The sequence below is a fragment of the Limulus polyphemus genome, unplaced genomic scaffold (genome assembly GCF_000517525.1).
Source record: "Limulus polyphemus unplaced genomic scaffold, Limulus_polyphemus-2.1.2 Scaffold740, whole genome shotgun sequence".
NCBI classification, from domain to species: Eukaryota; Metazoa; Arthropoda; class Merostomata; order Xiphosura; family Limulidae; genus Limulus; species Limulus polyphemus.
In genome coordinates this window covers 255,171-282,041 of record NW_013666350.1, presented here as the reverse complement: position 1 = coordinate 282,041, position 26,871 = coordinate 255,171, and the positions used below count along the sequence as shown (strand labels likewise).

Below are 26,871 nucleotides of genomic sequence, written 5' to 3'. Positions count from 1 at the left end.
CCAATGACGGGTCTTCCCCACCTGCAGCTTGTGAGATAGAGCTAGTAGGAGGTATGATATCCGAAATGGTAACATTAACCTCAGAATTCATTTTTGAAATATAAATCAAACAAAAGTGTTTAATGTATAAAAATTTGGGTGAGAGAGAAAAAAAAAAGATTGAGAAATTAAGTTAACTGAAAAATTATTCCTCAATGTAAAGATAAAAATAACATTAATGAAGAAATTCCACTTTGGAAATTAAACTATTAAAAGTCACAATTTCAAATCATACAATGAGCATCAAAACAAAAAACATCTTAACATGACTGCTGCCAAACGAGAAGTGGCAGTTCAGTAGAATAGAATAGAGGGAGTCATATGCATCAAGAGAGTATGTCGCACTCTTATTGGTGGAGGGTTGTCTCATGATGATTTGCATGTTTGACGCATTGGAATCAGTCACTTCCAAATGGGTAGGAGATTCAAGGCCTGTGGCTTGTATATAGAGGCAGCACTAAACGAGAATAGCTATTTTTGTGAGTGGAGATAATATACCGTATCAGAATATGTAATTTAAATCCAAGTGATATTTGGTAGCAGACACTTACTACAGTATAGTATCACTGAGAAAAACAAGAAAATTGTTTTAAAAAAACTCAAAAATTACCTAAAAAAGACAAGATTAAACATATAATTAACAAATACAAATGCTTGCTGAAAAGTAAAAGCTTTGAATTATATTAAGAAAACAGAAATCTATAAAATATTACATAATGTTATCAATACTCCTGTTTATATAGATAAAGTATACAACTAATGAAATAAGTTTTAATGCCCTTGATAATATATTAAAGGAATTTTAACGTTCTTACCACTTTCTTTTATGGTTCCTGTTGTTAAAGCATAAAATTTGACTTCTCTGGCTTGCAAATTTAAGAAATTTATCTTTTTTATGACATGTAATAACGTTTATAACTTTTGCATACATTCTGTGGTTAGTATAATATGAAAATTTACATTTGAATATCATCATAAAGTTAAGATGCAAGAACATTCTACATATACTTGTTTAATATATATATATTTCCTAGAAAGCTGGGTTTGAGAAACTTATATTTTACTAATGAAATGTTAATAAACATATAGAAATGGATAAGTGCAGGGCTTTAATTAGTATTTTGATCACAAGATTCAAATAATTAAAATTAGAAGTGTAAGAGAATTGAATAATTTCAAACCAACATAATACCATAACTTATGCTTTAAATGCTTATGAAATTCATGTCACTAAAAAGTATAGAACACTCAATCAGTAAAATATATTCTTAATTACCTTAGATCTGAGAGTTTGGGAAGGAGTTTTTTTCTTCCAGAAAAATATACTTCCCAATCTTCAGTCTGGAGACTGTGAGCAAAATCAATATATGCAGACACTTCCTGTTTTCTATTATTACAAGTACGAAGAAAAATTATAGTCTGAAAAAAAAGGGGTATTTTATGACTGTTTTTCAATATTCTGCAAATAATGCCATCTACATGAATTACATTTACTAGAACTAACTACTTCATATCAGATTCCAATCATGCAAAAATGGCAAATATATATATATAGATTTTGAATGTGGAATATATTACTTCTTTATGGTCTTATAATGAGACTTTTGTTGAATACCAACAATACTTAAAATAAATATCACTCATCAAAATATGCTTCAAAAATTAACATTTTAATTACCTGGAAATGTATTTCTGACAGATGTTTACCTGTATGCACAGATTAGCTATTCCTTGCACATCTGCCTTTGCAATCTTGCTATCTCTCACTTAGAACATATGTTACAATGTGAACTGCACCAGTGCATGATGTAATAATCATACGACAATAGCCTTCCATTAATAGGAGAGTGACACTTCCTCCATGTACAGTAGATCCTTATAAGCCTAATGCATGATGTAGTAATCGTACGACAAGAGCCCTCCATCAACAGGAGAGTGACACTTCCTCCATGCACAGTAGATCCTCATAAGCACTTACACTCAAAACTAATTTCATTCTTAGATGAGGCAAGATTTATGTGTACTGATAGTGGGGAGGAAGGTTGAAAAGATGTGAAGAGAGGTAGGCATCTAACCTGACTGGATCATGATTAAAAAAAAAGACTCCAAGTTGGATCAAGTAATGAGTCTGAGTCAGAAACAACTTGGAAAAATTGACCAGCCAACCCAGTTGAGCAAGGGGGACAGTGAGAAGCAGTAGAGGAAAGAGAAATAGGAGATGGAAGGTTCAAGGGATCGAGTAATAGGAGAAAGTTGTCACATCCCAGAAGGTACCAACAACAGAGGAAACAAATAAGCAGGGACAAGGCTGAAGATGAAACCCTACAAAAAGAGCCAACTGTAGATCCCTAGAAAAACTATTAGAATCATGGTGTAGGGATTCAGATAGGAGATAAAAAGATGGTAGGTAATGAAGGAGATGGGTAAGAAAAGGGGTGAAGATTAGAAAATTGAGCACTATAGAGTGTTACTGGAGACAGGAGGTCAGTCCCTTATGCAGATAAAAGAGACTCTAGGGATTGGGAGTCCAAGAACAGAAAAGGGGAATGGCTATAAACCAAAGCAATGGAATCTTGGAGTCAAGGAGGACAAGCCATTTGAGAGTGGGAACTAAGCTAAGACAAGAATATGCAAACATGGACGTGTATACTTGGAAAACGAAACAATCTTCAGAGTCATGTTGTAAGAAATTAGAAGAATCAAAAGATATAGGAGAAAGGGAAAGTAAAGAACAAACTTAAATGATCAAATTCCCAAAAAGATATATAGGTGAAAAACCCACAAAACAATGAACGATAGCAGTAATGTCTTCCATAGTCAACAAGCCTCCAGTGATCACAGACAAAGCAGGTGTAATGTCAGCAAAATTGCCAGAACCTTGGGAGGATGTACTAAACAAAAACAAAAAACGTGTAACATATCTAATTACTGTTTTCGTGTTTCATATATTAACATGGTAAAGATATTTATGTAGATGACCACTCTAAATGTTATAAATATCATGTTATTTTGTTTGATGTATAGTCCTTTATTCAATTTTCTGCATTTGAGAATTCATGGTCATTGTAGGAATCCTACAGATCAATTTTTTTTAGTCATTTAATGGCAATGTAACCTTAAATTGAAGTCAAACTAGAAAAAAATCAAAGAAAGTTAACTGTGTGAAAAGGCAGCACAAATCTCATGAAGTTGATGAAGCTTAATCTTAAAGAAACACATCTGTTAAAGACAGTGCAGAAGATAAGAAGGAAGTTAATTTTGAGTGTAAGTGCTTACGTGGATCTACTGTGCATGAAGGATATGTCATCCTCATATTGGTGGAGGGCTATTGTCACATGATGATCACATCACATTCTGGCACAGTTCATAATATAACATGTCCTAAGTGGGAGATAGCTCAAGGCTAGTGGCATGTGCTAAACCTCAAAGGCAGACATGCCAGAAATAGCTACAGTGTGCAGAGAAGTAAATATATTATTTTGTTAGCTTGACTGTTGCACTCACTAATGCATGAACATATGATTTAAATATGAAGGCAAACATATGTATTGAGTACATATGCAAATATTTTGTAGAAGATCTCTTTAACATATTATATCAAAGCAACCTTGTGAATTGTTGAATATTTATAATTGTTAAATTGCTAATTGTTTCCTTTAATTTTAATAAATATCAAAAACATGAAATAACTCATTCCTTTGAGGTTGCTTATATTCCTAAAGCATCAAAAGATTATGCACATGGATGTACCAAATATGAAAGAAGTCTATGTGCTGTCAACTAACAGAAAGGACAATAGCTACAGCAGTAAAACAAGTGAATATCACTTTGATAATATAGCTGATTTCATGCATTTAATATTTTAACATAAAAAAATATTTAGTTGCAAGTCTTATAAAGAATTTATAAAGTTATAAGTTATAAAGAATTTAACTTACATTTAAGTTTCCTCTGCGATTATCATCTTCTCTGTCAGCCAGAGCCTTGAGAAAAGTATCTTGCAACTGTTTTCCAGCACTTGCAAGTATTCTATATGTTATTTGTTACAATTTAAAAGAAAACAGAATAAAATAAATTTTTAGCACATTTTTTCAAATGATAAGTTTTTCTCCTGTTTTACTATTTTCTTTAAGGTCAATATTCTAGTCTTATACTATAAGTTTTCATTCTATCGTACTTACCAGAGCCTTTTTATTTTGCAAACTGTATTGCAAGTTTGTAAGTATCATTTTACTCTTATTAGGGATACTAACTTTTTGATTATGCTTATAGTTGTTTTGTAAAATAAAAAAATTATATGAAAAAGGTACACCAGGGCATTATTTTTTTTTCTTTTAGCTTTATTGTAGACATATTATTATAGGTACCTTTTATTCCAGGCTATGGATATTTCCAATGGACACATTTCTAAGCAATGAACTTACAAATCTTTTATTAAACAAGTCTTTGGAAACTAACTCACATATCATCATGATGATTTTTATAAGACATTGGCTAGTTCACTAGAATAATTACTGTAATAAAATACTTTGACCAAAACATATGTGTTAATTTTTTAAGTAGTAAATAAAAAATCAGATAATTAAATTGTCTTTTTTTCCTCGCTAATGAATTTAATAGGTTATTTTCAAAACCACAATAGTATGTTTTACTGAGTTGGGAAAAAAATCATACACACACACATGAATGTGTTATATAAAAGATCACAAATGATTGCTAAAAAAACCAAAATATTTCAGCAAGACTTCAAACACAATAATAATTAAGGAATGTAGTTAATATGATTAATATTTCTTTTTTCTTATGTACATAAATAATTCAAACTAATTACGAAATAAAGTACAAAATTACAATAGTGTACAGCTTATTTGCACTTACTTCTGGTGCATCCTACTGGCTAATCTGCTGGCTTCTATAGCTCGTTTTTTGGCTTCAAAATCTTCACGTTTAAGAACCTCACCACTTCCTCGGTACCCTAGTTCTACTAGTTGCCTAGCTACTTCTTCATCCTAACATCAGTAAATAAATGTAAATACATATATAAAACTAGTGCAGTTTTATGAACATTTTAATATGAATCACTGATATCATAATTTTCTACTTTCACAGTAGAAGCTGTATAAAAATATTCTCTATACAAATATTTGAAATGTAAGTAGTCTGATTAAATAACTTCATCCAAACTGTATATATGGCAACTATATATATACAATAACAGAAAATTAATCATACTATTTAAGAACAGAACACATATGAGTCATGATGCCAAGAGCAATATGTTTAATACCTTCTTTTTTTGAACACAAAATGTTTGATCATTCAACGGTGTAATGCTCATAGTGACTGTCTCATAGCCCTAACTGAAAGAAAATATTCATACAAAAAGTAAAAACAAGGAGGCTTCAACGTTCTCCATGGAAACAGAAAAATTCACACCACAGTGTATTTAGGAAAATAATGGGCTCAGTAACCATATCTCAAGCCAATCTAAAGCAACACCCTCATCAGCAAAGTGATGGTTATGAAAGAGAACATTTTGACTCAAAAAGCCATTGTAATAAAGTCTGGAATATATTTTTTGGTAAAAACAAGATATTAAGAATTTGATAAAGGGATACAGGTTTTTGTTTAACAGGAGGCAGAGTAAACTGCATTTGACTGGGAATTTTTTATGCATCAGTCTGTTGAGCTGAGAGTAGCTTCCAGCTAAACCTCACAATTTATGGCTGCTTTTATGGGAAAGATGGCTGAAGAAACTGTAATCAGAAAAATTTCATTTGATCACGTACTTTTTTCAGTTCCTGTAATGTAGCTCCTATATGGATTTTGTGCCTTTGGTCTGCTTAAATGTGGTCTAGGAACTTAGGAAGTCATATCATCCATTTCCAGTGAAGAGTGTAAAAAAACTGTGAAGATGTGTGGTGTAAGATTCCTATTCCTTTGCAAAAAATTTGTTATAGTGGAAACTGTGGTGATGGAACTACTACCTTGTATTAAACTTTATTTTATCTTATAATTATACTTTTTCACTATCATATGTCAGCCATGTTTGAGTCTACCATTATTCTTTGATTATAAAGAACGTTAAATCAGTACATTCATGATACCAATATAGGAAATAATGCTTTCTTCAATCAGAGACTCTGCAAATATTGTAATTTCATTCCTTATTATTTTCATATTTCTGTGACAAAAAGTGTAAAAAAACTGAAATTTTGAAATATCTTAAGTTACTAATAAAAGTTCTGTACTGTTTTGATGATTATTAAAACTTTCTTATTGTGGAACTGATATAAATGTCCTCAAATACTGAGTAACAAAATTCATAAGTTACACAGGATCATTGAGAAAGATAAATCTTATCTTTAATAGAGAAAAAAATTTGAATCTGATTGGAAGGTTTAAACAAATATTTTAGTTTGAACTGTGAACAAACTTTTCTTTTAAGGGAATTCAATTTTCTTTTTTTTACTTGGCTGGAGTGAACACCAGTATACAGTTATGAACACAGGTAATTTTGAGATATCAAAATTTAATTGAGGATTGATTGAAGAGTTGTTTGTTTTATGTAGAAATTCATGTCATTAAGATCATTGATCAATAATACTTTACTCTTCTTTTTACTTTGTTAAAGGCCGCACGTTAAAAGCTCATTGATAAAAGTACTACTTAGAGGAGTAATGATCTGAAGTACTTTTACTTTGAAGTCAAAATAATATCAAGCTTAATGATAACTGTATGAAGAAAATCAATCTGAAATAGTTCAGGGAAAATATATAGAGTTAGATAACATATATTTACAAAATTCATGGAATGATGCATCTTTTCGTAAGATTCACATATTAACTTCTTACATAGAATCATTTTATTCGTCAGTTACGAAATAAATTACTGTGTAACCATGTAAACAATCATGGTCTGCCAATTTGCTTTTGTTGACATATAATTAGCGTTATTGATGTAACTCTTTTCAAAGTAGCCATTTTAACCAGCTTTTCCGAACTTATTTCTACAAAAACGTATTGCTTGAAAAAGAATATATATTTTTTTGCCTCTCTAGAATCAATGAGAAGAAAACATAATGATCTAAACTATGCTTACAATCGGTCTAACTGATCTTTAACTGTACACTTTGGCCACAATTGTGTGACGGAACACGCCTCAACAAGAGTAGATGTTACAAAACTAAAGATCAGATTTAAGTTCAATTGTATTCAGTGAGATTTGGACCAAAAATTTAATTTTGACAAAAGAAAATTGCAAAAATAAATTATTATGCACATACTCAAGCTAATTATAATTCAGTCCAAATAATTATTTTCCTAACAATTCATGACAATTCTGTTTGACAAGACATTAATTTGCTAATAAAGAAAATGTATAGAAAGAATGGATTTTTCTAATTAATGAGGAACTCACTGCCAGCTTTAAGCACATGGAAAAAAAAAAACTGTTTTGGTCTCACACAGCTGAGTTATGAATAATATTTTGATTTTAATAATAAGATAAAATGTCTGAAAACCTGATAGAAAATATTCCATTTTATGATTAACTTGTATTTTACTGTGAATACACCCTATACACTCTTATGTGTAACTATATGTTTTTGTAATTTATATCATCTATCTCCACAAGACAGCTCTCAGAATGAAACAAGTACAATCTATGAGCTTCTCCATATAAGGCAGTGATTTTAGCACTCATTCTAATAAGTCTGTTGTACATGTTTTGAATTTAGGATGATACTTTGCAACACAATGAGAAGGATATAATAATTAACTAGAGAAACAAAGTTCAGTAATCTCCTCCAATTCATCTAAAGACAGGAAATACAAGTACAATCAATCACGTTTCCCCTTACATCTACATTTGCATCAGAGAAGGATATGACTATGCTGTTTAATCTTCCACAGGAAGCTTTCATTGCAGTATCCTTTGTATATAAATTTTCAACAACAACAACAGACATTGCATGTTACGTGAATAACTCAATCATTTACTCTTCAAATTCTGAACAGTATCAGTCAATATAATTAGACATACATATATGTACAACCATATAAATAGTAGCTTTGTCTACAGAGACTGATACATTAAAACCTTCTCCTAAGGTACTATACATAATGTATGACATCACAAAAACACTACATACTGGGGGAGGATTAAGACATTAGCACTTGTTTAATTGTACAAACAGTTTGACATACATGGCTGTGATATTGCTATGCATAGTTCATTAAAAGAAATAACAATTTAAGTAATTTCATTTAAAAAATCCTTTGAAGTGAGGGCTAGGGACATCACACAATATTTTCCTTTTTCCTGAAACATTCATATATTAAGTGAATTTGATTGAAATGCTTGTACGTCCTTTATTTTATATTTAAAAAAAGCAATTTATTTCCTTCTGCCTTTATGTGTTAATGTATATATATATATATATATATACAATACTTCATTAGTTTGAAATGATGGCATTATCTAAAATTCTGCCTATGGTTTCCAATAACCAATATTGACAAATTATTTATGAAGTTATATATATTTACATTATACATGTTAATAAAATGGCTGTGCACTGACAAATATCAAGCATTAACTTGCCCCATTAATTTGTAACGTGACAACAGGGAACCTTAACCAAACAGTTGTTAACTTAAAAACAAGTTTAATGAAAACTTTGTTTAACTGATAGATTCTCCTTGAGTACATTAAAAATGGCAGTTAAATAAAAAGGTGAAGTTAAAATTACTCCTTTAAATATTGAAAATCTTTTCTTGAAAATATAAGTTGCTCAAAGAACTGGAATCTTAATAAAATACTGTGTACTTCTTTTCACATGAGATAGTGTGTTCCAATTCTGCATGGCATTTTCTAAAAAAATATTTATGCTTATATGTTAAGTAATATTCAATAAGAAACCCAAGTTTCAAGAATAGCTTAATTTCATTTTAACTATTGAAAGTTATAATTGTAACAAATGCAAAATCTGCTGCCAAATACTTTTAATTGTGAATTACATGTGCATAATTTATTTGTGAATAATACAGATATACATACTTTATCTGCTTTTATTTTAACATGCCAAAAAATACAAATTTCAAAAGATTATTTTCATTGACCTCACAATATTTATAGACCTTTAGATTATTTGGTTTTGTCTTACCTCTAGATAATATAGATCCAAAGGTGTAATTTGAGAATCAAGAAATTCTTCATAAGTGTTGAATTCTGTAATGATTTGGTCTGAAGAAACATGAATGTCATTTTCCATCTCTAATCAAGAAAAGTAATTAATAAAGTTTAAATCATAAAAGGTACAAAACAGTTTATTTTGGAAACATGTTCAAAAAGTTTGTGTAATAGGAATATTGATACATGCTTAACATATTTTATTATAACTTGGGTGTACTTGTGATACTACTAAATTGAAGTTTGATACATACATGTAAATACACTTTTATGCTGAAAATATTTTTCTATAAATTATATGATACAGTTTTGTACTAGTTACATACATTTTGAAAAACCTTAACTAATTTAGTAAAAAAGAAAAAAATCACACACTGAAGCTACAGTAAACAAATCACAATTAAGATTTACAGAACTAGAATGTACGGGAGTATGCAGGATAAAGTAAAATAAACAAAAAAGAAAACAACTTCCCTAGCTTTCGAAAAGTCTTGTTCTTCCTTTCTAAGAATCTACCAAGTACATTTGCAGCTTTACATAAAAAATCTTAAACAGTAAATTAACCTTCACAAAGATTAAGGAACAATATGTATGTGTGACATCACAGCTGAAAATGGCTTATGACAAGCAATTTTCGCCAAAACTTTAAAACTTGAGATAGACTGGGTCTTCATATAAAAAAATCATCAGAAACACTTCATGTACAATTAAAAACATATAAAAGTGTTCTTTTTTATTTCTAAGTACAGTGGCCTTTTATATAGAAAAATGCCAACAAAGATCACCATGAAAAAGAATCTGAAAGTCAAAGTATTTGAAATACTTTGCTCAGACAGAGCTTTTAAGTCTAAGTTTGGTTACAACTAAATACACAAAAATGTAAACAATTATATATATCTATAAAGCCAAACAAGTAGCTGAATGCTGATATCAGTAACAATGTTCATCCCAGAAAGCATCAATGGTTTCAGGTAAATGGCTGTCTTTATATATAGAAAAAATGTTGCTTACATGGATAATTAAAAACAAAGGGAAGGAGAGAGAGAGACGTTATACATTGCACAAACTTGAAAAAAAAGAACTAGAACTTCAATAAACTCAATTATATAAGACTTGGTATACATAGATGCAAATAAAAGCTGCAAAAACCTTGTTTTGTCAATAAAATTAGAAATACTTTAAATTATCTTGGAATAAACCTTTCAAACCTAGTTCTTGCCTGTAATTTATAAATTTAAGTAAAAGTGAAGTACAATACTATAAAATACATTTCTAGATGAAATCATCATAAAGCAAGCCTAAAAATGACAATCGCAAAAGTTTAAAATTTAGTGTATTCTTGCACTAAAAAAAATTTTTTTTTAACCCAAAATTCCAAATCAAAACAAAAAACGTGTAACATATCTTATTACTGTTTTCGTGTTTCATACATTAACATGGTAAAGATATTTATGTAGATGACCACTGTAAATGTTATAAATATCATGTTATTTTGTTTGATGTATAGTCCTTTATTCACTTTTCTGCATTGAAATTCAAAAACGTATTATCACTATTAATATTATAAAAATTGTTTGGTGTGTGTTTTTTGCACGAACACTCAATTAGGCCTATATTCTGAAAACATCTTGAAAATTTGAGCGAATAATTTACACAGATATAGTCTCACCTTCAATAAGATCAGTTCCAATTTTAAATTTGCTTGTGATGAATTTTACTCTAATAATTTTAACGTTAAAAGTTTTTAACTTGTTAAGTATTTGTATGAAGAAGTTGTCTAAATCGCTAAATGTGTTGTTATGGTAACGACTTACTACTTCTATCGGATATTATAGGAACCTGTTCAATGGACTACACAGTTTAAAATTAATAACTCAAACTCGATTCTAAAAGAAAAAACTATACACCGCAAAAAAATAAAAATAAAGATCTAATTGAAACACATAATTAAAACAGTAACATTCTATAATTTACATAAATCACTTAGTAAACCTACTTATCTTTATACTATTTATAATCATATTACTGACGTATTTTAATTAATACATAGAACGGATAGAAAATGTCTTAATGACGCATTTTTGTAAAGGACCAGAGCTTTGAACGTTTTGAAAAACACCGTTTTGTTTACTTCATTTATTGACATGATTCTTTATCAGTTCTGTCTTATAAACTAAATTTGTCTTAGTTCATTGGCAATAGCTCATTATTCAATCGCTCATATAATAAAATTATGGGCGATCTTGTTTGAGCTTAGGTGTTGAAAATGACACGTACTATTACATAGATAGATAAATAGTAGATATATAGATTATTTTAGACTTAACTTAGCGAATAAATTCAAATCATCTAAGCATAGATGTTGCTTATGAAACCTAACATAGGTGTTTTTTTTATGTTTTATAGTAAAAAGTTATCACTTGAATGATATGTATCATATGCTACAAGATTTGCATGATTCATTTCACTCATATTAATTACCTGAAATAAATCAAATTTGAGTCGTGTTAATGCTATAAGTAATTTTTCAAATGATATTTTGTCGTAATTCACTACAATATATTTGATTTAATATCAATATTATTGTTCCCCAAAAGTAGATAACATGAATTTCTTTTCCAAACGCAATATTTTGTAATCACTGCTATTTCCCGTGATGTCTATCTAACTATCTGGTTTTGATTGTTTGTAGTTAAGCACAAATCTACACAATAGACTATTTGTGCTGTGCCCACCACAGTTACTGAAACCAGATTTCTAGGATTATAAGTTTGCAGACTTACCGCTGTGCCACTGAGGGTCATTTTCTGGTAAAACGACTTTTCAACATTTTCAAATAAGAACAAAAATCATGTGCGACTTTATATAGATTGTATCATATTCAAATTATCCATAAAACTGAATATTAAAGCTTTTGCTATAAAATGATAACTTTCAAAAGGTAATAAAAAAGGGACACACTATGGGCTTGGAACAACAAATGTATGGGCTGTAATAGAGAAATGATACATAACGAACTCGGAACAAATCGTATGAGGACATTTGACATCAGGAGTTCTCTATCCAACTGAAATTAAAATTGCTTTCACACTAGAGCAAGAATGATAATTTGCTCTTAAATACAGCTATAAGACCTCCTGAGAGCATACCGACATTTTTGGGGAATCACCTCAACATTAATTGGGCAGTGAAGGGTTAAACATTTCCTTTTGAAATGAAAACTTATATGATACTAAAATATGATTTACAAACTACATTTTGATACTAAGTTCATTGACATACATTGATAATAAAGTTGCGTGATTCAATTTTAAACATAACTCTGTAAAAAAAGTTTGTGACATGGACATTTTGACCCACCCAGGTGTTGTGAGGTTAATTAACTACTAAGTTACCAATAATATTGCTTCATGTTACAATAGATTGTCTTATTCAACTTCAAGCACACAGTTAGAAGTATATAATTACAAAACTATAATTATAAGAAAGCAATAATGATTACAGATAATTCATATAAACATTGTGCTTTAAGATCTATGTAACCAAAATTCTGGTGTAAAATACAAAAGGAACTTGCATCCAAATCAAGCACATATCGTCAAAGGAATATTCAGTTTCTATAAGTGTAGTAGCAATGACAGTTATCTATGTGAATTACCATTACCCAAAATATATATACCATCGCTGAAGATTTCAAATTCAAAAATACATCTAAAAATTCAGTTTTACTTATGTTACGTTAGAGTGATCATGAGAAAGAAAAAATAAACAAAACATAAACTAACACATTATTAATAACTTATGAACAACATAACTATATGTACATAGATAGAAGTTGAAAAATATATCTAAAGACACATGTTATTGAGAAACTGCACAAGTACTTTTTTAATGTTATCAATGAGTAAATTTCAAATCAAAATATAATTCGTGTTCTTTTCAACCTGAAAACAATATTATTTTTATGGTATACGTCCCAATTAATAAAAGAAGTCATTATGTTGATAATATCAACTTGCTATGAAAGCTTCACCAAAAGTTTTTGTTTGTTAGAGTATATTATATTATGGCAGAAGTTTGGAAATGGAGAACAGAGGTAATTAAATTCCTAAAATAAGGCTTATAACATTAGATGCCTAAGTGAGTTTGAGTTTAAATTCGATGACGAGGAACCCACTTTGAGACTAATAATGGTTGGAGACGGCGTGAATGGGTAATGAAGGAAAAACTTTAATATAAGTTTAACACAACAGCAAATGTACAACGTTTCGACAAGGTCTAACCCAAGGCAACATACTCATGAAATGGCCTTGAAATTGCATGTCTCTCATGAAACAATACGTAAGCATCTAAAAAATATGGGAAGGCGTTTGGGTGCCTCACGAACACACCGATGACCATCGTTTCCAACGTGTGAACCTTGGTTTGTCTCTTCTGGCGCGAAATGCGCGTGAGCCATTTTTGGACAGAATTGTAACTGGTGATGAAAAATAGATCCTCTATACGAATATTAAACGCCAAAAACAATGGCCCAGTCTCAGACCTGGACTCCATCCGCAGAAAGTGATGCTTTGCATTTGGTGGGACATCAAAGGAGTAATTCATTTCGAACTCCACAATCCACAGCGAACTGTCAATGCAGAGATCTATATTCAGCAACTGGAACGTTTAAATCAAGCCTTTCATCAGAAACGCTCTTCACTCGTCAGTCGGAAAGGTGTTCTTCTCCACTACAATGCACGTCCACAAGATTATGGAGTTGGGTTGGGAAGTTCTCCCCCACCCATCATATTCTCCAGATATGGCACCATCAGATTACTATCTTTTTCGTTCGCTGCAACACTATCTTAATGGAAAAACGTATGAAAATGTGGAAAGTGTTAAGTAGGACATTGACATGTTTCTTGCTTCAAAGCCAAGTGATTTCTTTAATCAGGGCATTAACAACCTGATTGTAAGATGAAAAAGCATCATCGATAATAATGGAGACTATTTCCTTCAATAAATGTTTTGTTTTGATATATAAGTTGTTCGGGTTTTTTCGTCTGAACAAAAGCGACATTAATTTCTTGACGACCTAATGTATATATATATACAGTGCTCAGGATCTGCATGATCTAACTAATGAGTTAGAAATAACACTGACAATTGAAATATATTCATTAATTTCCTGTCTCGGAAAAGTGCAATGAAATAATTGGCATTAAATCTCTAACCGTTAGGCATCTAAGGTAAGTATTAATTTAAAACAAAAAATTATTCGGGAGTAAAGACTCCTAAACCTGTCTCCAGCCTGTAGTTGACCGTGTACCTTGATTACATTATTATCTGAGGCTTCAGACTTGCCAAACCCGAAGGTTCAGAAGCGAGTCCCCATCTGCAATATAGGGGAAGCACTCACTTCTCTCCCCCCCCATATCAATTCGAAAGGTTTATGATTTTCCAGCTTGAGTTTAGTTTTGTGTCCAAAATAATGACACAATCAATGTAAACAGATAAAGATTTTAAAATTAATTTGGTAGTTGTAGATAGAGAGATTACGAACAAAAATAGAAGGTTTATTTTCAGGCACATTGTGCTATTATATTGAGAATAAAATAAACCCACAAAACCCGACGTTTTTTGGCACAACGAAAGGTGTCAAAAAAGTCGGTTTTGTGTTTTTTACTTTTAATGCCGTGTAATGTCTTTATAAAACTGTTTATTTTTTCTGATATTCACCACATCCTAGAACTCTGTACGTTTAAACAGACCTAATATGAGTAGGTTGGAAGTTATTCTGCACACGATAAAATTAGTCAAGCTTTCTCATTTTATATTATGTTGCACAATGCTAGAGAACACAACCAGGAACATTGTTTATAGCCATAGAGAGCGATTAAAAGATATTACTTCTACTTGGGATTAGTTTGGTTGTTGTTAAGCACGAAGTTAAATAATGGGTTATTTGTGTTCTGTCCATAGCGGGTATCGAATCCATATTTTAACATTAATAAGCTTCTACTTGGGAATGAATATTGCACACTGAAATTTCATGAGAAATGTAATTACTACCGAAGGAAATATAAAGTTTTCAAGCTATTAGTAAATATTATTTGTAAGTAAGTTTTATTTAGAAATATTAATAAATTCCTTTTTTAAGTTTAATGTGATTATTTTATTGTGATTCAAAATCACAAGCTCACTGATTTTGTCTAAGGATTCGCCACTCAAGATTTAACTACTACTTTTATAAGAGATATTTTGCGTTTACACTATCTCTTTTTCTTAACTTCCTTCCCATCACAGTTTCCTCGTTCCGGTGTTTGTTTCTCTATTATTACAAATATACAAGTACACATATATTTCCTTACTTTGTGACCGGAAGTATAGATCGGATCAAAAGGTTTGTTTTGTACACAACTGTTTATACGTTCAAGTTAAAGATATAGCTTTTAGTGGTTCTTAAAGCAAACAACGTTATATTACTAATCCAAATTACCAACTGAGAAAATAATATACTTGTATGGGGGATTGCTGTCTTTTTGCTGACAACTTAAGGTATTTTATTCAAGAAGAATAGGAACTTCAGAAATTGTACTTTCATGTTATGAGAAGCGAAAAAGTAAGTTTTCAACTAACTAAACGTTCAAATGGCTTAATCTGTTATAGGAACAATATAGAACATTCCAGATCAAAATATTTTGTACTGAAAGCTTTGCACTAATTCTTAAGCTTACTTTATCTAATATATCATCGAATATACAATTATAATACGCACATAAGTAAGATTTATACTTGTAGTTTCAATGTACTATGAATAATTCGGTCAAAGATATGGATAATGCATATACAAAATTGAGGTATTTATTGCAGAAGTATTTGAAGAATTGCTACTAGAAACAGAGATGTCAACCTATTCCCTTCCTTCAAAGCGTTGTGTACTGGTGTTGGCTTGTTGTTGGGCGATTTTACTTCCCTTCGCTCATTTTGATATTCCAGCTGGTAAGTGTTACAATAATTTTTGTTGTAGGTCAATCTAAATAAGTCATTCAGCTGTTGATATTGTTTAACAGTATATAAGAATTTACTTTGAATTAGAGACTTAGCGTACAGTCTTATTTTGTGTGTGTATGGGAAAGGAGGTAAGTAAAAACATTTTACGATTAGCAAATAAACTTTAGTCAGTATAATTATTATGGGAAGTGTAACTATGGAGTTGTTTACACTATGCCCCCTCCCCCCCCCTTCTCCACAAACAAACAAACAACAACAAACAAACAAAAAACTATTGCGACACAGTTCTGTAACTTATGTTTAGTCTGTACAAAGGCTTAGTTTAAGAAAAAAACATTTAGTTTCAGCTACTATTCACGCATCAAAAAAGGGAGAAAATGTTTTAGTTGTACAGTTTGCTTGAGTAAATACAGTATTCAGTCTGCACTTTAACTATTGCACTGATGATAAGATATGGACTGGTTTTCACTCAGTGCATGTAGTGTGACGCATTATGAAATGAAAATCAACATACGAATTATAAGGACTTTTGTTGAGGTAAACAATTTCCATTTGCATACACGTTAAAAAAAGCATTTGGAACTTTAGAGAAGTATTTACAATGATTCCATATTACACGTTAAAAAATGAGCATTTGGAACTTATAGAAGTTTGCCTTACTTCAGTTACAATATTACACATTAAAAATGAGCATTTGGAACTTAGAGAAGTTTGCCTTACTTCAGTTACAATATTACACATTAAAAATGAGCTTTTAATCACAAAAGTTACTCTAAATAAGTTATTTTGTGTAATGAATAAATCAAGTCAGATGTTCACAGAAAGCAAAAAAAAAAAAAAAAATCTAATTACGAAAACAGCTAGAACATCCAGCGGTGAGTTTACAGACTTACAGCGCTAAAATCCAGGGTTTGATTCGCCCTGCAGTGGACACAGTACATAGCCCAATGTGGCTTTGCTCTAAAGTAAACAAATATACAAGCAGGTACAACTAAGTTGCTCTACTACACGTATTTGCTTTTTCGTAATGATACATTTACTTATCTTTCAGTTATATTTAAAGACATCTCAACAGAATTATAAGTACTTGAGATTTTTGTCGTTCCATTTCTCTTTCAGAAACCAACCACGTTGATTTATATTTTTTTTTACTAGGCCATCCTTGCGCTTTCTTTGGTGGCGACATTGTAACAAAATAAACCGAAAAATATACTGCAATTGGTTTGTTTGTTTCGTGGCAGTTATTAGTAGTACTCGGTTTCTCTGGGTTTACCCCTCAGTGGCTCAGCAGTAAGTCTGAAGACTTATAACCCTTAAAACCTGGTTTTGATACCCGTGGTGGGCACAACACAGATAGCCCATTGTGTAACTTTGTGCTTAAAAACAACAATACGTGGCAGGAATTTCGGTATGACATCCCCCGAGGGAGATTATCGTGGGTGCTCAGAATATTTAGCTTTTTTTCACCCCTCTCGTGGTGGTTGTGTGGGCTGTACTTGAAGTTTTTTGGTTTAAGCTTACTTAAAGAAGACTGTGTTGACATAACATATTCTAAGATGCTTCAAGCAGTCAGGAGGAGACCAGAGAGCCATGAATAAGGGAGATCCAAACTTCACAAACGGGAGTGCCCCGAGAAATCCCACTTTCACGGTTCAGACGACGAAAAAGTATACCCTGGCTGTGCCCGAAAAAAAAGTCCTGAACGGAAAAGAAAGTCAGCGGTTGAGAAGACGAGGGTTAGTTTCTCAGAAGATAGTTGTGTTCATGATGTTGTAAGCTTGGAGAAGCACGATCGTAATCATCGTCTTCGCTATAATCATGGTAGGTTGAGTCAATGTGAGAGAAATCTTCGAGTAATGTAGGACTGATGAGTATAGGCGAGTGGGGAAGGAGTTGTTGAGGAAGGTTACAGGAAAGTTGTTCGTTGAAGGTTGGCAGTGGATGTGGTTGAGTTTGCGTGAATTTTCTTCTTGCGTGGGGCTTGGCCTGCGTAGACTGGGCGGAAAAAGTAATAATATTTGTTCATGTGATTGCATGATTGATCTCCGGGAAGTCAGTCTGGGTGGCTTGGTCAGTGGTGGAAGTTTCTTGGCTTGTTTGGGTAAATTCGTTGGCAGTAGGAGAATTAATGTGTGGTGGCACTTGGATTGAGGAATTGTCTATTATTTGATGGGCTTGTAAGTGGTGAGGCTTGTCGACGATTGCCCCTGTAAGGGTTTTCGGCCTTGAAGTGAAAGTAATGGAAAGAGCACCCGTGATTGAGGTTTGGATAGTGTGATTATCTTCATGAATGAAGTAGTTTTACCAGTTAGTCGGGAGAGGATCCGGTGAACTGCATGTAACTTTGTGTTGGCCGATACAAACAAACAAAAGCTCCGAGTTTTTTATCCCAACTTTGTGACAGACTTTGGAGGCCCAGATGAGATGCTATACATGTGTTAACATATGTTTGTGAAAAACTGGTTTTCTACCAATGAGTTAGGCAATAACAAGCATCAGTCAATATATACGTTTACGATAACAATATCACCCAAGGTGATTCAACAGTCCGTCCGAAAGTAAACCTAACATGAACACAGCACAGTGTGAAATATTTTAGGAATTAGTTTGTATCACAGACATATAATGTGTCATGTGTGTGTGTGTTTGTATAACAGGAAGAATAACCGTTATGATCTGTAGGTGTGTCACAACCTTGTGTTATTTTGTAGAACATTTCTATTGCATAAACAAACAAATGTCCATAGTCAATGCTATAATCGCAAAAAAAAATCAAATGAACATCTCATATTTATGAATGTTTTATAGTTAAAATAATGCTTTCAACTCGTAATGAAACACTTTTCATGGTCACACAATAATGTAATTTACATAACGAATACCCTGTAACGCTACACTGTTGTATTGTTTTTGTTTCAGAATTGTAGAACATAGACTTAACATTCTATGCGACCTTTTAGAAATTACTTTACAATAAAACGTAAGTATTTTTTAGAGAATGTTAATAACATTTAATATAAGTTTTAATGCAGATCCAACTTAATATTATCTTAGAATATCCTACAAATGCATGGGCGTCCGCAGGGGGGGGGACGCAAAAGTGTCTTAATCAATTACGCCATCCTCAGAGCTTGCATATAAAAATTGCCCTCCCTCCCCAGTGGCACAGCGGTATGTCTGCGGACTTTCAACGCTAGAAACCGGGTTTCGATACCCGTGGTGGGCAGAGCACAGATAGCCCATTGTGTAGCTTTGTGCTTAACTTCAAACAAACAAACAAGCCTGTAATACTGTTGTCACTGTTTACAGTTTCGCCATCTGTTGTTAGTAATTAACGATTGAAATAAAAGAAACACAGAGAAAAAAAGCGTGAATGAATTGTCATCTGCTAATGACTGCTTGAACTAATTATATAAACGAAATAATTGTTTTTTACGTCGTTTCTCTGAAGATAGTATGTAATACAAAATTTCGTTTCTGTTAATTTTTATTGTACTAGTTAATGCATATTGGGAAATATGTTACTACTATAGAATATTTTTAAATTATTTATTAAAACATAAAATAAAACGTCTTTTTTTATTTGGACGTAACTTCAACAAAACCTTTTTAACAATGTCAATAGGTCAATTTCAGATTATGACAAACTTAAAAATTACACACACACACACAGAACAATCACAGATTCACCACACAAACTTTCAGGCCTCTGCCATTTACCATTATTTATAACTGTATTACTTTTCTTTTTGATGAAAAAATAGTTAAAAAATCTCAATTTTTTGATTAAACAAATTTTACAATATATTTCAACAACATATCTAATGCTTTACAAACCAAGAAGCAACAAAGAGATCTACAAGTTCTTCAAAACCCAAACCCTCAAAAATGGCAAGAAATCCCAAATTTAGTCATATCATAGTCTTAAGCAACATTGTAAACAAAAAACTATTCATTGAGACATTGACCTCCTTCCCAAACTAAGTTTAGTTGCTTTAACTTGACAATGTAATTATGTGGTGAGACAGTACGTTAACTCTTGCATGATTCCACACAGTCTTTAAATTTATGAGATTTAACAACTTAAGAATATTTTGCTTCAAACGAACTATACGTTATTTTATTTCATGCATGTTCGTACCAATTAGCGAATCACCTTCTGATATAGAATTTTAACTCCGAATTATTAACTTAATAGGGGTAGGGACCTGCATATGGGAGAGGGGGGAGGGAAACTGAATAAAAGGTATTTTATTCCTCAGGTACAGCCATCTATAATATAGGAAGAACACTCGTTCATTAGAAATGCCGCCTCCGTGGATGTTTTTGTGGTATACAGATATCGCTTATTTCCTTATCCTATAGCGTATATTTTAGATAGTAACAAACGTTTTAAGTTTTTCTAGAATCTTATTTCAAAACATGGTAAATATGGTCGATTCTCTGTGCTGGTTCAACCTTATGTGTTATTCTTTATAGCACGAGTCTGTAAAAGGCGTTATCTGCTGTATCAGGGGATAGTTGTATTGTACCCAATATCACCCTGAAACTGAGGCTGTTTATGGTTGGTACATGGAGCATACTGAGATACTTTTGGATCTTGAAAACAAATTTGTGGTCGATCGACTGAAGCAAGTATGCGACTGTGATTGGTTAGCTGTAGCAATAATGTTATTGTAATTGGTCAGCAATAATGAGAATGTCAATTGTGTGAACAGTTTTAGCGCTTTCAGAGACTTTAGCCGATTTCTGTCGTCCCCTTGGCTACGGTTTTGGTCTTAGGTGCCGTATTTTGTGTAGCCCCTTTATTTATATGTCGGCCGTACACTTTCATACTTTAATATCAGTTTTTCTTTCAAGTTCATGTTAATTTCAGTTTTATTTATGTTTAATTTCGCCATTTCAACCTGGAAAATATGAGATAATTGTAGAGTGTAAAATTAATAGTACTTAGTTGTGTCCGACAAACATATTCGTTCCTTTACTTAAGCGCTTGTTCTCACACTAACACTTCATCCAACCAATCATTTTAACTTCTCGTTATGTGGGAGTGGTTTACTCATGTATCATTATCCCTCTAAACCACGAATACCATACTTTAAACCAAACAGCGGAATTTGTTACCACAGTTCTAATTCCATTACAGTTGAAAATGCGGAGTGTTTTCAGCAGCATATCACGGCTCAAATCTTGGATCTTTTGATCCACAACTCGTCACAATAAGCACTAGGCCACGCCCGGCTCCAATGACATTTAAGAACACGCATGAGTGTATTGGTTTGTTTAGGAAATTGACAGTTATTCGGTTGTTTGTTTGATTGGTTAATAGCAAAGCTACATTAGGCTATCTACTGTATCCATTGCGAGGAATCAAACCTTGGATTTTAGCATTGCAAGTCCGTAAAGGTACCGCAGTCCAACCGAGAAGACACTTGAAAATGAGTTAAAATTTCAGCAGTATAAAGAAAGTTTATTAAAAAAGCATTATGTATTTTTTTGTTGCGAAAGTACAACAAATTGATATTTATTCTCAATGATGTAATGAACTTTATTCATCTGCTGTAGATTGGAAATGACGATTCTATTGCTAGTAAACATTTTCATTATTTCAGTTTAATAATTTCTAGTATTTAACCCTTCAATGACCTTCTTCAAAAGAATCTGCGCCAGCAGTTCGAAACATCGTCTCCAAACTAGAAAACTACCGCAGGTGTAAGAAACTCGTTACATAATTCAAAATAATCTATAACCATAATTTAAAACGTCTTAAAAACATTTTAATATCATTTTTCGGTATTTTTTGATACTAAGTAGGCATGTATCATTATGATCGAAATTAAGAAACTCTAGATACCTCAAGTGTCCATTAAATATTTATTTCAATAGTACCAGGTGTTTTGCATTAATTTTATCCAGAATGATTTCATTTTCTCCCCAGAATGCTCGATTCCAAAAAGAGGAAGTCTGCGAGTCTTCTTAACTGTATCTTCTTTGGTTTCAACATCACCATCTGGTGACATTACAGAGAGACAGCTAGAATTAAATTGGCTTGGAGGTACTCGCAATGAAGGCGACAGAGTAATGTTATTTGACCGTGATCCTAAACAGAGCTTGGAGCGCTCACTAGTTATGATAGATCCATTATTGCATGTGTCAGGGTATTACAAGACTAATGTCCAGTTCCCACACTTAAATTTCGCGTCACACAACCTCACGACTAACTGTCTTGGGTTTTGGATTGCATATCTTAGGCAGGACAAAGTACTGGCATCATCTTGTTTACGCGCGAGACCATACTGGATGAAAGAAAATAAGGAATGGATCAAGGATATTCCGCTTGTAAACTTGATGATTCCCGGTACTCATAATGCCGGTAGTTATCAACGGTACAAAGGATCGGAGAGTGAAAAGGTATTTATCCGTTATCTATACAATCAAGAGGAAAGTGTCTTCAATCAGCTAGCTTATGGTATTAGGTTTCTAGATCTCAGAGTTGGATACTATCCAGGCACTACAGAGAAGTTTTGGATTAACCATCGTCTCTTCTCGGTCAACAATACATTAGCAACCGTACTGCAGGATGTGGCGTCCTTCGTTTGGTCTACAGAAGAGATAATCCTCTTGGACATCCATAACTTTCCAACTGGTTTTACAAACCGTCCAGATATTCATCAACGCCTCATTATTAAGCTTTTAGAGTATCTGGGACATTTCATGATCCCACGGAATGTCGGACATAATGCTACGTTAGGAACATTGTGGAACGCCCAAAAACGTGTCTTGGTGAGTTACAACAGTGATTATTATGTTTCTAGTCAACTTCTCTGGCCAGGTGTAACTCATATCTGGGGAAACAAACAAACTGTGGGAAGCCTTAAGTCTTTTTTTGAAAATTCTTTCCGTCAGCTCGAAACTTCCTATTTATCTTCAGCCATGGCTGAGCTGACTTCTACTATAGCAAATTTCTTAATCGAACCGCTTAAGGGACATCGCGGAATGGCTCATGACGTCAACAGACAAGTAACTATCTGGTTTAGAGACCTCTGGTGGTGGTCGTGCAATATTGTATCGACCGATTACTTTCTTGGCAATAATATAATTGACGTTAGTATTGAAAGCAACATCAAGAAAGCACTATGTCGCAAAGAGCAAAAACTAAAGTTCCAAAGAAGAGTTTGAAATGTGGATTATTTTTAGTTAATCATAAACGATTGTATGGAAAAGGTAATGTAGTAAAGGTTTATACATTTAATTACCCCTTTTAATATAGTATGGGACAGGAAGGCTATTACATTTATTATTGCTCATAATGTAGATAAATTTGGAATTTTTAACAAGTCTTGTTCACAAACTTCACCTTTTTTAATGAGGGAATAAAATCACCGAAAATATTTCTAAATAATGTTTATTTCTACTAACACATTCAATAAATGGTGAACTAGATGGATCAGTCAAACTCTTAACATGTTTACAGGTTTTCTCCTTTATTTCTCAGTTTTATTACAGTTATTACTATTAATTAACAAAACATTACTCTTTTGGTATTATATTATTATGCCTAACATATTACTTTTAGGGGGGAAATACTCAAAACATTCTTCGTGACAGAACAGTACTGTCGAAAACGTACAATTTCGGTTAATTCTTTTAATTATGGCCTCCTAGTGATTCAGTAGTAAGTCTGAGGGCTTATAACATTAAAAACTGAGTTTCAATACCCGAAGTTGGCAGAGTGTAGATAGCTCATTGTGTAACTTTGTGCTTAACGACAAACAAATAAATTTTTAATTGGCTCGTCTTTTGAAAACATTCAGTGTTGACTATCACTTTTAACTGGCTCGTCTGATGAAAACTTGTAAAGCTGATTATCTCTTTTAATTGCCTTATTTAAACACTTCTAAATTATGGAATTTTGAAATATTAAATGTTTAATTTTCTTAGCTGAAACGTTTATGAAATGTAATAGAATTAAAACTAAGTTGAGAATAAATTGTTGAAATGAAAATAACATCACTTTCAAGGTAAGTTCATTTTTTTTCTGTTCTGGTTAATAGTATTAAGACTTATAATTTTATATCATACGTTATATTGTAATCACAACACAATCTACACTTAAATATCGTCAACTGATTGTGATTAATACATGTAATTTCAAGATAGCATTGCTGCAAATATTATTAATAGGCGCGAGTTTCAGATCGATATCTTAAGATATTTGTCGTATTTAAACAAATTGCGGGTGAAAACTATTTTTTTTTGTATTGAAAAAACCAAACTGCTTTATATAAGTTTTTTTTTTAAAAAAAAAGCCAAGAACGGGCATGTTTTTCAGATCGTGAGATAAAAATAAACAATAGACTAGTGTGATTTTTGCCACTCGAAAGAGTTGTGAGAAATAGCTATTTAGTTGACGAACATCAGAATTCTTGAAAAGAAGGATTGAATACAATCTCCCTTCTAATTATCAAACACAGGCTGTTTCATGTAAACATAATTATTAAATTATTTTAGAAAGTTAACATTATCAATTAGATCATACTATTAGAGATTAAAACAACAGTTAATCACATCAGAAAAGTGATTGGGATTACATTATTTATTATGATATAACAATAATTTACAAGGCTTGAATTGATAGCATGAGTTAAACCTGAAAATAATTTTTGTTCACTCAGTTTAAATATGACTCCAATAGAAGAATATACTTTCAGAAAAAAAAGACTGCGAAGTTGACTTATAGGATACAAAATAACCTCTTTTCGTGACAAGAGATGGCAGTATAAAATATATCTTCATTATGATGCTTTTGACCAAGATAATTGACGTAACACATTAAACAGGATGAAGACACGAAAGAAAAGAGTCCGTACCTCTACAAGATCAAGATTAGCTTAATTTTTTACGTATGTTTTTCACTCAACTTTTTGATATCAACACCAACTATGGGATGCGAGGTTTGTAATTTTACAACGTCATGTGAATAACAAAAAAAAAGGTAGCTTGAATTATAACAATTTCTAGAAACTTGTTTTAAATTAGTAAAGTTTCGTTTGTCTGTAGTTAGGCATAAAGTTACATAATGGGCTATCTGTGCTGCGTCCATCATGGGTATCGAAACCCGGTTTTTAGCATTATAAGCCTTCAGACATATCGCCGAGCCACTAGAAGGCACAATTAAAGTATAAAAGCAAACAAAACCATGTGAACAAGTAGTTTTTTAAAACAATGAAAAGCATCAAGTTAAAACAAAAATTATTTTATGTCATAGCCTGTCATACAAAATATAATACTTAAAAAACACTTCAGGAATGCCCAATTGTCACACGTTTCCGGAAAAATGAACAAGCAGGTTACATTTAGAATTTTAGTATATTTCAAACGTACGTTTTATCACGCGCTGCATATATAAAGTTTTTATTTGGTATATATATATAAATCACAAAAGTTGTGTCTCTCTGTTTGTTCGTTATCTAACTATTCCTAGGTCGCTGGACCAATCTCAATCAAACGTTGTGGGATGATAGTTTGGAACAAGGGGCATGTAATGTAGGTTCACTACCCCCTCCACCCCGATTATTGCTATTATTGTGCATTTATTATCTTTCACGTAAGTTAACGTTAACTATATTCACAGATGGCGCCACGACCTGACAGTGAAGAAAACTTTATTAGATTTCTATAACACAACATACACACAGTGTTATGGAAGGACACACAAATGTCAAATACATCTCAGATAGTGCACTAGCACTCTCTATAGAGGAATGCAATAAAAATAAAATGGCCGCCACTATTGCAATAACACATAAGTTCTGCTGAAGTTTCTACTCCAACGGCCACCATAAGGCTGATATGAGGAGCCGTTTTTGAGTTATACCAACTTCCTACATTGATCCATGACCTTTCAACTGTGGTCCGTAAGACACTTTTACGGCAAATGACCGTCGATTACTTAATCACGTGAAACACCGTGGAAGGGCATTAAGGGTTGGGTGTTGAAAGTGGGTAACAGAAATCTCTTCTATCGTTACTACTTTTTCTGCTACCTCTCACTACAAAGTTACCCTGACCATCGCACAGTGTATACCATGTCTGAATTCTTAAAGCTTATACAAAACTTTTGGTGATGTAATAATGAATACTGTATTAATATTTTATGTTATCAATAAATTGTGTGAAAGTTTGGATGTTTTTGTTATTTATCGTAGCATCCACCGGTAACCCGGGTGTGTGTGTGTGTGTGTGTGTGTTTTCTTATAGCAAAGCCACATCGGGCTATCTGCTGTGTCCACCGAGGGGAATCGAACCCCTGATTTTTGTGTGGTAATTCTGAAGACTTACCGCCGTCCCAGCAGGGGACCCGAATAATCCGGACAAAGAACGGGTACCTCTACTTGTAAGCTATAGATCAAAATAATAATTTTATAGGAAAAGGATTTGTTGGCTAGTTTTAGGTTTTCCTTTTAATAGCTCGCGTATGAATTTTAATATTCAATGCTGTATTATTAGAATTATAGTCCATGCGTTTAAAATACTCACTTGGAAAGGATTATTATTATTATTTACACCAGTGGCGATTTTTGAGCCCTTAATTTTCAGTTTAGTATTTTTATGTTCCATGGTAGTGTACGTAGGCTTATGTAA

General features: G+C 32.3%; 2 protein-coding genes across 7 annotated transcripts in view; one reads left to right on the top strand and one right to left on the bottom strand.

Moving 5' to 3' along the window:
* Positions 1-18,258, bottom strand: part of LOC106460284 (uncharacterized protein C4orf22 homolog) — a 21,630-nt gene extending 3,372 nt beyond the window's left edge. Inside the window, exons 1-5 of one of the 4 annotated variants that reach the window (XM_022386962.1) lie at positions 17,749-18,258; positions 9,206-9,315; positions 4,918-5,048; positions 3,978-4,068; positions 1,316-1,458 (exon numbers count right to left, since the gene is read on the bottom strand). In XM_022386962.1, coding sequence (XP_022242670.1) covers positions 1,316-1,458; positions 3,978-4,068; positions 4,918-5,048; positions 9,206-9,315; positions 17,749-17,770 — 497 coding nt within the window. In that variant the 5' untranslated portion in view covers positions 17,771-18,258. The other 3 variants (XM_022386964.1, XM_013919972.2, XM_022386963.1) reach the window with 3 other exon arrangements.
* Positions 15,597-24,040, top strand: LOC106460282 (PI-PLC X domain-containing protein 2-like). Of its 3 annotated transcripts, none has more exons than XM_013919971.2 (3): positions 15,597-15,835; positions 16,087-16,215; positions 22,166-24,040. In XM_013919971.2, exons 2-3 carry the CDS (start codon positions 16,119-16,121, stop codon positions 23,404-23,406), a joined length of 1,338 nt encoding a protein of 445 aa, XP_013775425.1. In that variant the 5' UTR covers positions 15,597-15,835; positions 16,087-16,118; the 3' UTR covers positions 23,407-24,040. The 3 variants fall into 3 exon arrangements, with proteins under 3 accessions (XP_013775425.1, XP_022242669.1, XP_022242668.1); XM_022386961.1 differs by having other exon boundaries at positions 15,609-15,616; XM_022386960.1 differs by having other exon boundaries at positions 15,627-15,839.
* The last annotated feature ends 2,831 nt before the right edge of the window (positions 24,041-26,871 follow it).